Consider the following 15,417-nt stretch of genomic DNA (forward strand, 5'->3'; position numbering starts at 1 on the left):
GCTCTGGTGATAGAATATTTCATGGTCCCTTTTTCCTTGTTGCTGATAACATGATTTTAATTTTTTTCTCACCACATGAAAATGGAAAAGTGCTGAGAAAGAGCATAAAGAAAATAGAAAAAAATAAAAAAAACAGGTGTTGCCGTTGAATATAAAACTGTCTTGTTTTAAGATCATCACTTGACTAGACCTGGTGAGACTAAAGACCAAAGAGAATGCAACAATTACAGATTTGGACCCACATTTTAACAATCAGAATCTATTACCAAGTCAGGCACAGCCATCTTAAACAAAAATATTTCTTCTGGCAAAGCATTGTGTATAAAAAGTAGAGTATGCTCCCCCCTCCCTTCCAATGGGTTGGAATAATATTTACTTTATTACTCAAACAGACGATGGTAACCCATTTTGTCTTCCAGCCCTCTGACCAATACTGAATTGCAATTTTTGAATGCTGGTATACAAATGAACTTGCTCTGCCTTATGCTATAGTTGTAGTAGTCAGCTCTATTAATCTCTCTGCCAAAGGGGCAAAACAAAAAGAGCCATATCAGGTTATGATGTGAGAACTAACGTCTGATATACTTATTAACATAACTACACTTTTCGCATTTGAGCAATACAATATCATATATTATGGCTGCAAATAACCCTTATTTTTCAAATCAATAAATCTGTTGATTATGTTTCAGATTAATAATTGGATAGCCAAAGGTTCCTTAAAGAGGATTTTTAATTGAATAATGGACTAAAACTTGCAAAATGTTTATATAATTTTTTTTTAACAATTTTGGATTAATTACTGCTCTAAGTGCGTTGCTCTGTCACTAAACTAGTTGACGATTATTTCAGTAATCAGCCATATATATATATATATATATATATATATATATATATATATATATATATATATATATATATATATATATATATATATCTCACAAATAGAACTAAATCAAAAATTTTCTGAATGATACAGTTTTTTATGTTAAAATGCCTGTTATTGTCTGAATTTAATGATTACCTTAAGACTTTTTCTGTTGTTCCACAGCTTGGTTTCTACTGTGGTAATTATGCAACACCACATCTACCAGCAGCAGACTAGCAAGGACTTGCATCACATGGGTCTGTACAGGAAGAATGACTGATCCGATTTAGGTGGCAGCTTTTTTATTGAGCAACTGGATGGTCTGGGGAAGCTCCACAGATCCAGGCTACACCACCTGAACTGCATTCAGGGGGATGTTGTTGTCATGCAAATTACCTTCATGCATTTATAGCTGCATTTGGGTCCAAGCAGGTTTGAGAAATTGACCAGGCATTACCTCATATTTATGTGGTATTTTGACAAACCAACATCTAAAATGCATAGACATTTCCTTGTAATTCTACAAAAAAAGGGATCTCCCTTTTTTAGGATTGTACAGTGATCATGTTCATAAAAGATGTTAATACAGTCAGAACGTTAAGATTTTAATGCTGCTCAAACATGAAATGTAAACCTGTACTGTTAGCAGAGATGGCAAAAGTACCCGCTTTCCGTACTTGAGTAAAAGTACAGATACTGGTGTTAAAAAATACTCTGGTAAAAGTGGAAGTACTGATTAAACTTCTTTACTCAAGTAAAAGTAACAAAGTATAGGCTTGTTAATTTACTTAAAGTATAAAAGTAAAAGTAGAAACCACTTTTTTCATGCCGTTGCCTACATTTTAAATGGATGTCTGCCAATAGGACTAGATCTCCGTTGTGTTCATTTTCAATCATCTCGTCGTCCATACTACTATGCTAACGCCACCAAGCTGCAATGATTTGCCGCCAATGAATACCGCCGAATCTGTCGATTCATCTTGTAGTGGTGCGTCAAATGCAACGTAGATTCCCATCCAATTTGATTGAATTTGGTATTGATGACGTGAAAAATAATAACGGTAAATCCATTGAAATGATTCAAAACTAAAGTAACGAGCCATTTTTTTTAAATGTAAGGAGTAGAAAGTACAGATATTTGTGTAAAAATATAAGGAGTAGAAGTAAAAAGTCGCCATAAAAATAAGTAGTAAAGTAAAAATATCAGAAAAATCTACTTGAGTACAGTAATGAAGTATTTGTACTTCGTTACTTCCCATCTCTGACTGTTAGATCAATACAGTTCTAACAGCATAACTCCATTTTCTTTCTTATGCCTTGGTGACACGATAGCTCACATAATTATCTGATAGTTACAGCTGACTGAAATATTGTTCAGGCGAGAAAATGGCAACAATTTTTGTTCTCTAAAAGTGACAGCAGGTAACATTTGCTTCAAGAAAGGGAGTGATGGCCTAGTGGTTAGAACAGTGCGCATGTGCTCCTAGAAGGTTGCAAGTACCCAATTTGATCCCCACAGACTGCCACTTTGGGTCTCCAAGCAAGACCCATAACCCCACACTGCTCACTGGGTGCCACACAATGGCAGCCCACTGCTCCCCAATGGGTTAATGCAGAGGTAAATTTCTCCAGTGTGAGATGAATTATGTCCAATTATTATTCTTAATAAAAACATCTTCACTTTCTTAAAGCAGGGGATCCTTCTGACTTTAGCTTAGAAAAAATTGTTTCTTGCCTATGACAAGGAAATCAAAACCATGTGTATTAAGTCTAGAAATACTTTTCAAAAACCTTAAGTGCATTAAAGAGAAAGAATATTTCCATCTGACATATTCTTATAAAGTTAATAAAAAAGGGAAAATATAACTTCAGACAAAAGGAGTCCTGACCAATCAATGTTCCAAGTTTATTTTCAAGCATACATTACTCTTTGTGAATAGTCAAATAAAACCCAAGCAGTAAGAAATCTTTAAGCATTCATTCGCTGTGTAAAATTACAACATATCTTCTACATTAGTTTTAATAGTCATCATATTAAGGTCATGGGGTTAAATCCAGTTCCCACTTTGAAGATCTTCACCATGGAAATTCATGTGCTGCCTAGCGTAGATATAAGATAACAAATAATAAGCTAATGAGGTCCAACTACATTGCAGCAGTATCTTTGTTCTGATGATCCATCATGCAGGGCCCTGTTTTTATTTTTGAAGCGGGTGGCATTAGATCAGCTAAGAGTCAGACCACTTGGATCTCGTGATAAATAGTTGGAGTGGCTGCCGGCTCTGGATGAGATCCAGGTTTTCGTCTTTTGATGAAAATAATACCCTTGAAGGAGAGCTGGAGGAGTGGTCTGAGTTCTAGGATAAATGAGTGGGTGGATGCAAGAGTGCATACGCTCTTTAAGTAATGTCCTCCAGGATGTAAAAGATGAGCTCCATCACTAAAGGCTGTTCACCTCTCTTGTGGCCCCTGCTGTGGATGACTGGAATCAGAACGTTATCCAGGGAATTGAGGTACTGAGCTGGGAGAGGCTGCCCATTGCTCCCAGCAACAAATCCAACCTGGAATCATAAAAACAAACAAAGCTGCTGATTAATTTTAGTGCAGTCACAAAGGAGATTATACAATACACCATCTGCTGAGCAGAAGGTAAAAGGCTGCATCCTTTTTCCTTTTATTTTAGGCAAAAGAAAAAAGATTTGTGTATTTTATATTAGCATTTAACAAAAGCACCAGTGGCTTACCCCCTAGTAAACCATTAATAATGAATGTAACTGAGGCTTTTGTATTCATTTATCATTTTGAAGCTTAGAGTTAGTGGAAACCTAATTGTTAATCCATTACTTCCTGTTTCCCTGACTGTAAATGATGCAATATAGATAAATTACTTTTAGTTTTTTAAGGACTCATCTATTCAACACGTACAGTCAGCACAATGGTAGGGTGGTGCAAATATTCCCCCAAATTCTCCAGCAAACAGGGGAATCCTTGAGCCACCATGTCTCATTGTCCATTAGATACTTGCAACATGCCATGAGAAAAGCCTTTTGTGTCTTATCTTCACAAACAGATAGCTGTAGAGATTAGTCATCTGTTCTGGGATGAACTGGAACTGTGTGCTTCAGCTGGGGTAAGAGCATTTCAGCCTGGAATACTGAATTTGCTACTACTGTACACACATGTGGTTTTACCGGACTTCTCCCTAGACACGCCTCTGTTTACATATTCCAGTAGATGTAAATAAGCCCTGCACGTGTGATCCTGCCTGCTGCACGGTCAAAAATGATGACGTCTCACGCGGAAACAATGTGAGCAGTGAGTTAGAGAATCTCACAGAAGCAAAGGCTCAGAGATTTCTAAAAAGCTAAATCGGATTAATTAAAGAATGTTCACCGTTAACATGGATCACACAAACTTATTACTAATAGTGTGTTAGAAATGCAGAAGTGTGCCAATGAAAATGTGAAGCTGCAATATTTAAATAAACACAAAGTCATACCACTTAATGGATATTTCAAATCCCAATAAATAATGTGGGGTCTGCTGAGGAGAAGGGAGCATGTGAGCAGGTCAAAGAGCCCCATCCCTTTGTGTTATTGGAGAGGACTGTTTTTCTTTGGGTACTCTGTCTTCTATTTCCTGAAAGCAAGCATATCAACTGCTCTATCATCTTCCGTGCTAAATTGGTTTGAAAATTAAAACTGAGGGAAGTTGTGCAAAGTTGTGTGTGACCACCATCAAGATTGAATTCGTTTTTCGTTTTTTTCTTTTTACAAATCTTTACCACGCCTGGCAAAACATTTGTCCCCATCTGTATTTCGCAATGGATTTAAATCTGCCATGAGTTAAACATCAAAACAGCACATTTGTTAGTTTCTGACCTCATGAGAATTGAAAGTGACCCGCAGCCCCAGTTTGGCCATGCCGTCCTCCTTTAGCAGCTTCAGGTGAGGACACAGGGCCAGGCAAAACGCCCGGGCGATGCGCTCCGTCAGCCGGCTCTGCTCTGCGGAGTCGGTCACTCCTCTCTTGGGATTGTGGCCTCCTACCAGGAAGAACACCTGCACAGCGAGGGGTTTACATACAATAAGACATCTGCAGATTAAAAGTCAACATCCATATTTGTTTTTTTTTTTAGAAGGCAATCAGATGTACTTCTGTCCAGCGAATGATCTTCCCATTTTCTTTGTGTTCAGACTTTTGAAACATCTTCGTACTATTGATGGACTCCATGGATTTCCCATCGATGGGGCTTATGACCCTGCATGTTAAAATAATTGCTTAGGTCAGAACACATGGAAACCATCCGTCCCTTTGAATCCTGAATTGTTGTTACAGGAAAGTGAGTGTTTATGTCAGTTTATAACTCTGTTTTGACTTGTATTGTTCTGAGGACTGAACTCAGCTTCAAACAGGTGGAAGCACCAACCCTTTATTCACAGTGCACTTCTCCTCCACCCACTGTAAACAAACAAGTTCCCGGCTCTCTGGTTGGTCCAGCCGCCCACATGTGACGGTGTAGTCTTTCATCTCCCGGAGCGACCGGCGGATCTCCGCCATGGTCTCCACGGTGACCTGAACCATAAGCCCATCTGAGGAGAAGGTGAACAGCGATACAAGAAAAACACACAAACAGACACGAGTAGGGGGACATACACAGGTACACATGGATCAACAGGTAACAGCACAGTCTTGACAAACACACAGAAACTCCTGTTTGTTAAACTGTCCAGAAAAACACAAATAAAATAATATTCTGAATATACTAGTCCAGAGGAAAGGATGTTGGATGAGAAATTTCTAGACAGCAGGTAAAATTTCAAATGTTTGTGTTTTCTGACTTATATCACCAGATATCCTACCCTCTACGATGCTAGACTTGGCCAGGCATCCAGGGGAAGCTTTTAGGGCACTGCTGAATATAAAAAAGCATGATCCAGTGACTAGAAAGAGAAAAAGACAAAGAAGGAAAAGGGAAAAAGTTATAATTAGCTTCAGAGCATTCTTTGCCCCCTGGTGTTCCAAAGCTGAAACAACAGTCTGAAGTTTTTGTTGAATGTGTGTTTAAAAATGGCTTTATAACATTTTTTTTTTACGAAAGAAATAATAGCTACAAATGGTACAACTACTTAAATTAAATAATAACTAAAAACAACAATGGGGTTACTTTGTGTTTTTCCCACATACTAAAAAGTATAAGAGCAATTGGTCTCTCTAAATTTCTCTTAGTTGGTTTGTGCATGGTTAGTCTTGGGTGTATCAATGTTGTCCTGTGGCGGACTAAGGATAGAGTGAACTTTAATTCATGATGCTTCATCCAGCAGGTAATTTATTTTCAATTTGCAACCAATAAGGACTAAAGACAGGAGGATAGGACAGCTTTAGTCTGTGAAAGATAAGGGATACGTGCTTGGAAATGTATATATATAAACAAAGCTAAGCCATCCTCTAAAGCAGGGGTCACCAACCTTTTTAAGGCTGAGGGCTACTTCATGGCTACCGAGTCATAGGAAGGGCTACCAATACTGACCTATGAACTGGAGGGATCACTGTTCACCTACAGTAAATCTCATCCATAAAAAGTCATTTTTATTCTTATTTTATTCTTTTATTCATTTCTAATTTTCTTTTTAATATTGTCATTTTGAAACCACTGAAATATAATGAAATAGTTAACATGATGAAATAATACATAAATGATTAAAAAGAAGAGGAACAGAATAAAAAAAAATTTAACTTAACCCACTAAGTGAGTTCTTCTATTTTCAGAAGACGAAGAGGGCACCCCATGTGGTCCTTGAGGGCCCCTTGGTGCCCGCGGGCAGGGGGGATTTACCATTGGGCAAAACTAGGCAGTTGCCTAGGGCCCCAAGTTCCTGGGGGCCCCATAAAACTCTGTTTACATTTATGGTTAATACAACTATTCCTTATTTGTGCACATTAATTATGTTTTTGATAAAAATCCTCTGGCTAAAATGCCATCAGAACACTGATAAATAGAGAGGAAAAAGGGACAAGAAGAGAGGGACAAACCCTAGAACAGATAATGGATGTCTATTCTATTAACATTTCTCTATCTGTAGAATGGGTCTGTTTTATGTCTTGTCTTCTCAGAGGGACCCCTGCCTGTCTTTGCCTAGGGCCCCAAATTTCCTAAATCCGCCCCTGCCAGCGGGCACCGTGACCCCTGCTCTAAAGAGTTCATAGCTACAACTGAAGGATATCCTCTGCTTTTGCCTTTCATGCTAAAAAATACGGAAGGATATACAACATAAATATGTTCCCCTTAATAAATCATGAATTAACTGAGTTGGTCATGGTATTGTTGATGATAGATGTTTGTCAAATGAACTAGCGAAGAAAAACCTTTCCAAGAAGCCATTAATTTATCATTGACCAATGTCACACAGCATTGAAAATGCATAACCATTTTCAATGCTGGTCACACATGACCGAAAAAAAAAAAACATAAAGGCAAAAAAATCACAGAAATTAAGAGAATAAAAAAAATTAAAAGAAGAACTTATCACAAAGTTCTGACTGTGTTGACGGCATCACATTGGTTTATGTGTGATCTGATACCTTTCCGAGGCTGGTTGTGGATGCTGATTGCCTGGGTTTGGTACTGGCCATCGTCAGTTTGCACACAGATGAGGTGGGAATCTGCTGCCTCATTGAAGGATGCCCCTATTGCCAGCACATGCTCATTGGACTTATTTATGGCCTTCATTAACTAAAACAAGTAGACAGAAAAAGCACACATTTACCAAATAAGCCATAATAAGATTGGATTTCCCTTTAAGGCTCTGTCTGTATACCTCATTATACCCGCTAGTCGGTATGTTTATAAGAGTCTTCTGAGCCTCTAGATCCACAGTGAGCCCCGGTATTAATGGTAAGCTGTAACGATAGTTCCTAAAGTCCTAAAAAACAGGAAGCATGAAGAGGTCAGTGTCTGGGTTGGGAAGTTTTGTACAGATTATGACACCAAACTTCCCTCTGATGCTGGTAATTGTGGTGTTGTAAGCAGTGAGAGCTATTGCAACACTTTATACTCACAACTAACAGTCTCATTATGGTGTGACCTATTTCCCCAAACAGGGGCTTTCTGAGCCGCACGCTGTACAGAGGACACGGGTAAACTGGACAAACAGAAATAATGTGATTGTCTCGGAAGGAAACTGATTACATTACAGCTGGAAGATGTCACTGAGTGGCTCTGCTTACATCTATACTCTGCACCCAGTCTCAGCATGAGGCGCAGAGGGAAGGCTTTAGCCCAGGGCACCTCTGCTCTGTGGACCAGCAGACCAAAGAGGTAGGGCTGGTTGGGCAGAGGTAGACCCTGAAGGGATTGGAGGGTGGAGCGAACGTACAGGAATCCTGCATGCTCCTCGCTGTCTAGGAATGGTCTGCCGAACAGGAAGAGCGACAGGTGTCTGATAACCTTCCCTGCAGAAGCAAAGGACTAAAGGTCAGAGGGGTCATGATGACAGGGAAAACACCCTGAGAGGAAGGTCACATTCACCATTAATCCTGACCGGTCTAAAGCATCTTACCGCTCACAGTGTCCCTGTAGAGCTGGATGAAGTGACTGAAAATGTCTTTGGGGAAAGTTTTCTCTTCAGGCAGACACTGAAGGAGCACCACCACCTCCACTTGGCCCACAGCATGCATCCCCTTTGTTGTCACACACCAGCACTTCCTGTTTACATCTGATCACACATTTATGAGAAATTATTTTTATTTTTTTATGATTAGGGATTCTATAACAGCATTAAAATATATTTTTATTTTTATTTTTCAATTTAGAGTAGAGATGTCCCGATCCAGGTTTTTGAACTTCCGATCCGATACCGATATTGTTTTTGGACTTCCGATCCGATGCCGATACTGGCCGATACCAGCCTATCCGAGCATGTATTTAAGTTTAAGTATTTAGCCTTAGTTGTATGACTCATGTTGAAAAGGGTTTTAGTACTCTTGATAACATCTAGCCAGCTGAATTAGGTGAGATTAAATAAAACACAATGATTGGTAACAACAAACTTAGCTGTTTATTAAGAGATAAACACAAACTGGACAAAATTATGAATAGCAATCTGAAATTGCACAGTGAGCAGTAAAACCGTAAACAGTTAAAGGTGCAAGTATTACTGTAAGTTTTAATAAAATGCAAAACAGGGGAACACTGGCGCAAAATAGTGGAATGGATCGTTTCAATCGGCGAAACTGGAAAATACAGACCGGATTTTTTTTTTTAAATGGATCGGCAGTCTGGATCGGCATTTTACATGCTTTGCCGATACGCATTTTTTTGCCAATATCGGCGTCCCGATCCGATCCACGTATCGGATCGGGACAAGCCTAATTTAGAGTGTTAGAAAAGAGACCAAGTACATACAGTTCACAAGCTTGACCATAGCAAGAAGGTTGGCATTGAGAACAAACACAAGTGGCTTGGCCCGACTGTTTTCCAGCTCCTGAAAAAGCAGCATCTCAGACGGTTTCTCCTCCACAGTGTAGTCTGAGTGAGAAAGAAAAAAAATATAACACAGCTTAACTTATTTCAACATGAGTAAAATTAAAAATGTCGTAATGGAACCAAACAGCCCACTTTCAAGAGTTAAGGAGGGTTTACAATGAAAAAAGTAATTTCACTAGAGAGGGATAAATAAGAAGGGCAAACTTGTAAAATACATAATGCAATAAAATCTATAAGTCGATGAAATGTGGAAAAAAGCCAGATTTATAATAATTTACTTCTAAATATTTGCAATAATTTGCAGTTTTTAATCTAGTTAGCTTATAAAAATATATATATTTGGAAATAAAGTTGTCCTATGCATTTATTAAGCATAGACAAAATGCGGTAATCTAATTAATTAATGCTAAATACATTTAATTATCTAATCTTCTGATTTCACAAGCGAACACTGGTCATGTGATCAGCAGTTGTTTGCTCTGTCTTGACCAGCATACTACATTATACAACATCACGTTATTGCTAAATCTTTTTACATTTGTGGCTAAAAAATTTAATAAAATGATATAATTATATGCTATGTAATTTATTTAAAACAGTCAAAACGATTCTATTACTGCCCATCATTACGGTATCAGTTGTTACACCAACTCATAAATATAGCAACTCTGCCAAGTTATTTCCTTATTTTGCAGTGTAATTATTTTGTATAATAAATACAGATTATGTTAGTAAACGCCCTTTGAAGTTAGTTACACAATGCATTTGACAGAAGGGAGGAAAGAAAAATTAATGGCTGTTTAAACCAAAAGCCTATAACGAAATACTTTCCATAACCCTATCAAAGTATGAGTTGGAAATGTGATTTTAATGTAGAAAACTTGTTGTCTACACTTAGCAGCTAGACTGCATTCCTTCAAAACTTGTTTTACTAAATTATCATTTAGTAAATGTTTATTTATTATAGCTTTTTTTAGTTTTGTGCTATTTGAATAACTAGTGTAAATTTATCCTTTCCTTTAATAAGAGGGTACCTAAACTTTCAAGCACAACTGTATATATTTCAGCATGTTTGAAAAAAACAAACAAAAAAAAACTCAAAAGATTTCAAACTAGTGCAGCCATTTCTTTTAGTGATACATTTATATTTTTTTTTAATCAACCCTGGAAAAAGAACAGATCATACAAATTAACACAAACTCAAACTTATTAGTACGTCCAAAGCTCTGACCAGGTCTCTAATTATTCATCCAGTGGTTTAACATGAAACACTTTTAACAGCATGATTTAAAAGTCATATGCTATGATGGGTAGTTAAAGAAAAGGGATACAAATAGAAAAAGCCTAAATTTGGCTTTTATACATACACCTTCGTTTTTAACAACAAACCTACTATAAAGACAACAGCAATAATACATGGTATTTCTTGTGGTATTGCTGGAGAATTTACATCACATTATGAGGACATGACTTTTCATGAACTTATAAATAGGGGAAGGTGCTCAAGAAACCGTATTTCTGCAAAATTCACCTTACTTTTCTAATTTATTTAATTCCCCAGATCAGATCACATCAGGATCATCTGTAGAATGGTGTGACAATGACATAATACTAAAATAGATACAGAGCCTGATGCAAACATGTCTGCATGGATGGGTGGCGAGTGCTTGTTACAAAAACTATCTAATGAAGGATAAACTGATTTGAAGACGGAGGAGGTTTCAGGATGTTCTGCAATTGCTGTTTTACTTTTACTCCCTTTGGTCTTTGTAAGATGCAGACATGCAGCTTTACATCAAGCCAAACATTTTTGATTTTCCTTGGTTTACACAAAGCTCACCCATATATTATTCCCTCCAAAGATTGATCTCCCTGCAAGGTGTGAAACAAAGAGCTGCTATAACCTCACCTCCTTTGACTCCAGTAGAGGTGAGGATGGGTGGCAGGCCATCTAAGGGGATGAGGTTGGCAGAGCTGCTCACTAAGGCTGTGGGGCCCCAGCCATGAGGTCCACAGGCCTCCTAGAGTCACAGTATAGGAGAAGAGTACCATAAATTTATAAATTTTCCACTGCCAAAAAAAAAAAAAACTTGGATCTGGTAGATGCAGTGGAATGTAAAAGTATTCAAACCCCTTTCAGTTTTTCTAATTTTATGAAAATGAACTTCAATAACTTTGTTACTTACTTTAAAAAGTAGAAGGAACTAATGTCTTTCTTTATTAAATTTTTCTGTTTTTATGAATTGAAACCTTAAAAAAGTAGATCTGCATTTGTAAAGATCTACTTTTAGTCTGATAGCTCCAAAACAAATTCTGTGCAGGCAGTAAAGTAATTAGAAAACACAATGAAGTTGTGCTGAAATACAGCTCGTCTGTAAAAGAACATTGTTAAACAAAACGTGTTATGAATGCACAGATAATAATCTCAGAAGTTGTTGACAGGAAAACTACTCTGCAAAAATTCTTGAATTAAGTGTATTTACCCTTAATTTGAGCAGGTAAATATGATGATTATGGAATGGAATTAGTATTTTTACTCTTAAAATAAGCTAATTAGATAATATGCACTTTAAATGAGACAATGCAATTGTTTTTTCTTATTTTAAATGTAAATTGCTTTGTTCCATTGGCAAAGTGTCTCACTTGCATCCTCAATTCAAGAAAAATATATATATATATATTTTAAAGAATAAAGTGCAGTGTAGAAGTCATGCAATCCAAACATTTGTCAATATGCATGAACTACGATGAACAAAGCCAATCCTCAACAGGAACTCAAAAGAAGAAGGTACAGGGCATGTAGGAAACAAACATATTGAAAAATGACCTCCAATTGTGGAACCAAAAGGTTTTGGGCAATCATCCCCACCTTGAAACACGGTCGTGGCATCATCATGCTGTGGGAGTTATATTCCTGAGTGAAAACTGGTGGCAAGAGTGGATAAAAGGAGTGACAGCTAAATACAGGACAATGCTAAAACAAAAGGTGTTAGAGGTTGGGGAGGATTTTCTTTTACTGGAGAGGAGGTCCACCTTCCAGTGTGCTAAATATTCTGCTAAAGTAAAATGTCTGAAATTAGCGTGTGTATCTGGGCTTCTTTTTGATATTTTAAACCTACATTTATTGTTGTCCTCTGTGGTTTTACGGCTCTTCTGATCTGTGGGGAACCAGCTGGACTTCTAGCAGGCTCGCCCATCATTCGCCTCATCAGAGGTGAGAAGGTGGGTCCTCTCACCGGTGTGGTTGGAGCTGATTCGGACTGCTGGCTGCTGAGGATTTCATCCGCAAACCACACCCTCCTTTTACCTCTCGGAGGAGTCCCTGCAGGTAAAGATGGAGTAGTTTGTTTTATGTTAACATATGTAGTACACAGAGAAAAATTTATATTTTACTTACTCCTGATGAGGGCTGAATGGCAGGACACACAAACCCGCCCTTCCTTTCCATCCAGATGTGTTAGTCTAAACTTCAGATTGGAGCAAAGTGCACAAAAAACCTGCCAATGTACACACATGCATTTCATAGCTCACAAAACTGTTTCCCCTCAGACTTTGGAGATGTTCAGCTACCTAATAATGAAACTGCCCTCACCTTGCCACAGGCACGGCAGTGGTGCCTTCTCTTGGTAAATGTAAACTTGGTCCCACACTTCATGCAGACCTGCGCTTCAGCATCAGGAACCCAAACTGGAGCAACCTCTCCCAGGACGTCGCCTTGATCCTCAGACAGAACACCAGAGGAGCTCATCTGGGATTCATTATCAGGATCCACGGGAGGGTCTACATTCTTCCGCTTTGCTTCTATCCCACTTGTTGTGTGTATATTACTACCCTCCTCATCTATTGCTTCTGACCTGGCCTTCTTGAACTCCTTGGTCTTAATGCATGGTGCGTCCTGTGAAATGTCTGCTGCAGCTTCATCTAGGCTGCAGAAATGCTCTGGCTGCTCCAAACTACTTTCCTCCCTTTCCTTCTCCTCAATAACAGACTCCTCTTTTGACAGCAGAACTTGAGGCTGAATGCCTTCCACTTGACCTTCCTCTTCTGGCCAAGCGGGCTTGGCAGGTGTCAAAACCAGGGTGCTGGAGGGGTCGCTGTCACCCCATTTGGAGATGGTGGTCACAGTGCAGCTACCTTCCTCCAGCTGGGACTGTGAAGCTGCTTTAGTTGGATGCTCCGGGGGGTTTTGCCCAGATTGGCCTCGAAATGTTGCATGTGAGGAGGCTTTGGAAGGAGAATGCGGTTGGAGTTGACTGGAGTCCAGTCCAGGTTTGGTCATGTCTCCATCTTTGAGGACCAGAAGGCAGGGTCTGCTCAGCCACTGCTGCTTGGAGTTCTGGAGAGATGGGTTGTCTCCTTCATCTGTGCAGACAAACAGGGAGGCATACACATCTTTGTCTCTGACAGATCGTATTAAGTGCTACAGTGGCATACCTGGTGAAGTTTGTGAAGAAAAGTGTGAAGAAAATTGAACTCTGTTTTGCGTTTCAATAAAAAACTTTAGTGTCAAACCCTATTTCAAAAAATACTTTACTGCAATTACAGCAGCAGATTCTTTTGGACATCCCCCTTCCAGATCCAGATTGCTAAAGACTGAATTGTTTTAGACATTTTTTCTTAGTAAAAAAAGGACAAATTATATATTCTGCCCGGGATTTCACCTTTGTTGTAACAGGACAACTACAACTTGCCTTTCCCTCTTTTCCATATATAAAAAATAAACGATTATACATTTTGAAGAAAACCCATCCATCTCCTTCCAAAAACAATATGACAGCTGAGCATGATATTTCTGTTAAAGATGAAGGGAGCATATTGACCTAGACTTCTGGACATTCATGATTCCCACTGTGACATCTTGTCTGATGTGGTTTGATTACCATGTCCAATTAAAAATATATCCTCATGTACTTTCCCCATTGAACTAAAACCATCAAACGCAAATAAATAAATATATAAATTAATAAAATGCCATCTTCATCATTATGTCTTTAACAAGTGTTTAAAGGCATAGCAAATCAATAAACATTTTGACTTTAAAGAAAAAAAAATCTTATTACGGTATTTAGCTTTTTAGTAACTAACCAAAGTCAGTAAAAGTTCAGTCTCATTTCATGTGATTTTATATATATTTTTTTCATTTAATATGTATATGAATAATAATGTTCATTTTAAGAAGTAGATTTTAGTTTCCTCCTCTATAGCTTCAATTTAATGGCTTTATTAAATTTCAGAAAAGCTGCAAATGTAATTGTGATCTAATAGGCTACAGTAAACCCCAGAGGATTAATAGATGTCTGGGAGCGTCCGCAGGTAAATAAACGACAAACGCTGCAGTTCAAACTGCATTGCAGCTTCAATGAAAGGAGGGAATAAAAAGAGGAGGGGGGGGGGGTGTCTGGGTGTTTTCGCTCCTGGTGCAAGCAGAAAAAAAAAAAAATCGTGAAAAGACTTAGTGAAAGCGGCAGCGGGCTGGCCGCGCGCTCTCCTATCGGGACGGTGACGCAGTCAGCACACACGTGCACAAGTGATTTAACCCGCACGGGGGGGGGGGGTATCAACACCGGCCGGCCGGCTGGCGGTAATGCGACATCCTCTCGGTTACATAATATCCATCCGGACAGATATGTGCGGAGAAAACGCGTGTTTGAAATGATGTGTCAGCGTTTTGTTCCATCATCCTGGAACATGAAACTGGACCAGCCTGCTTTAATGCATGCATGCATGCAGCTCCTTACCCTCAGTCACTTCCCCTAAAAGGCTTTCATTATCGTCATCCCGGGCAGTGAAGAACTTCAGCATCTTATCCTGTTACATCTGAGTGCAGAGGAAGGAAGCAGCAGTGGCTTTCCTAAAAGCAAAGAGATGATTCCTGCCCCTGTCTCTCCAACCCCCCTCCCGAGTGTCTTTCTCTGCAGCTCTTTGAAGAAAATCAAGAGTTGTGCAGAATCGTCCCTCCTCGGTTCGCCTTCCAAACAGCCTGCAGGACACTGAGCGAGCCAAGATAGTGGAGTATTGATGCCAGCCTTATGCAGGAGCTGTCATGCTTTTACAGCAAGTCAGC

General features: G+C 38.8%; 1 protein-coding gene across 1 annotated transcript; it reads right to left on the reverse strand.

Annotated features, from left to right (window-relative positions):
* Positions 1-2,760: 2,760 nt before the first annotated feature.
* zfyve9b (zinc finger, FYVE domain containing 9b) lies at positions 2,761-15,243 on the reverse strand. Its single transcript, XM_038269673.1, has 16 exons — positions 15,092-15,243; positions 12,946-13,715; positions 12,751-12,850; positions 12,473-12,675; positions 11,263-11,374; positions 9,273-9,395; positions 8,428-8,583; positions 8,096-8,320; positions 7,928-8,010; positions 7,687-7,791; positions 7,451-7,601; positions 5,731-5,811; positions 5,298-5,460; positions 5,024-5,129; positions 4,750-4,929; positions 2,761-3,429 (listed from the first exon to the last, which is right to left on the reverse strand). The coding sequence occupies exons 1-16, from the start codon at positions 15,153-15,155 to the stop codon at positions 3,268-3,270; spliced, it is 2,784 nt and encodes a 927-aa protein (XP_038125601.1). The 5' UTR covers positions 15,156-15,243; the 3' UTR covers positions 2,761-3,267.
* Positions 15,244-15,417: the final 174 nt, after the last annotated feature.

The sequence above is a fragment of the Cyprinodon tularosa genome, unplaced genomic scaffold (assembly GCF_016077235.1).
Source record: "Cyprinodon tularosa strain WSP-4 unplaced genomic scaffold, ASM1607723v1 ctg735, whole genome shotgun sequence".
Classification (NCBI taxonomy): domain Eukaryota; kingdom Metazoa; phylum Chordata; class Actinopteri; order Cyprinodontiformes; family Cyprinodontidae; genus Cyprinodon; species Cyprinodon tularosa.

What these genes read in the sequence shown, in the direction of transcription:
- zfyve9b (XM_038269673.1), bottom strand. Translation starts at nt 15,155, where the DNA reads ATGCTGAAGTTCTTCACTGCCCGGGATGACGATAATGAAAGCCTTTTA. An exon ending in TTTAGGGGAAGTGACTGAGG is followed by an intron (nt 13,716 to 15,091) that starts GTAAGGAGCTGC and finishes TTGTCTGCACAG; the next exon opens with ATGAAGGAGACAACCCATCT. An exon ending in AGATCATTCGCTGGACAGAA is followed by an intron (nt 4,930 to 5,023) that starts GTACATCTGATT and finishes CTCGCTGTGCAG; the next exon opens with GTGTTCTTCCTGGTAGGAGG.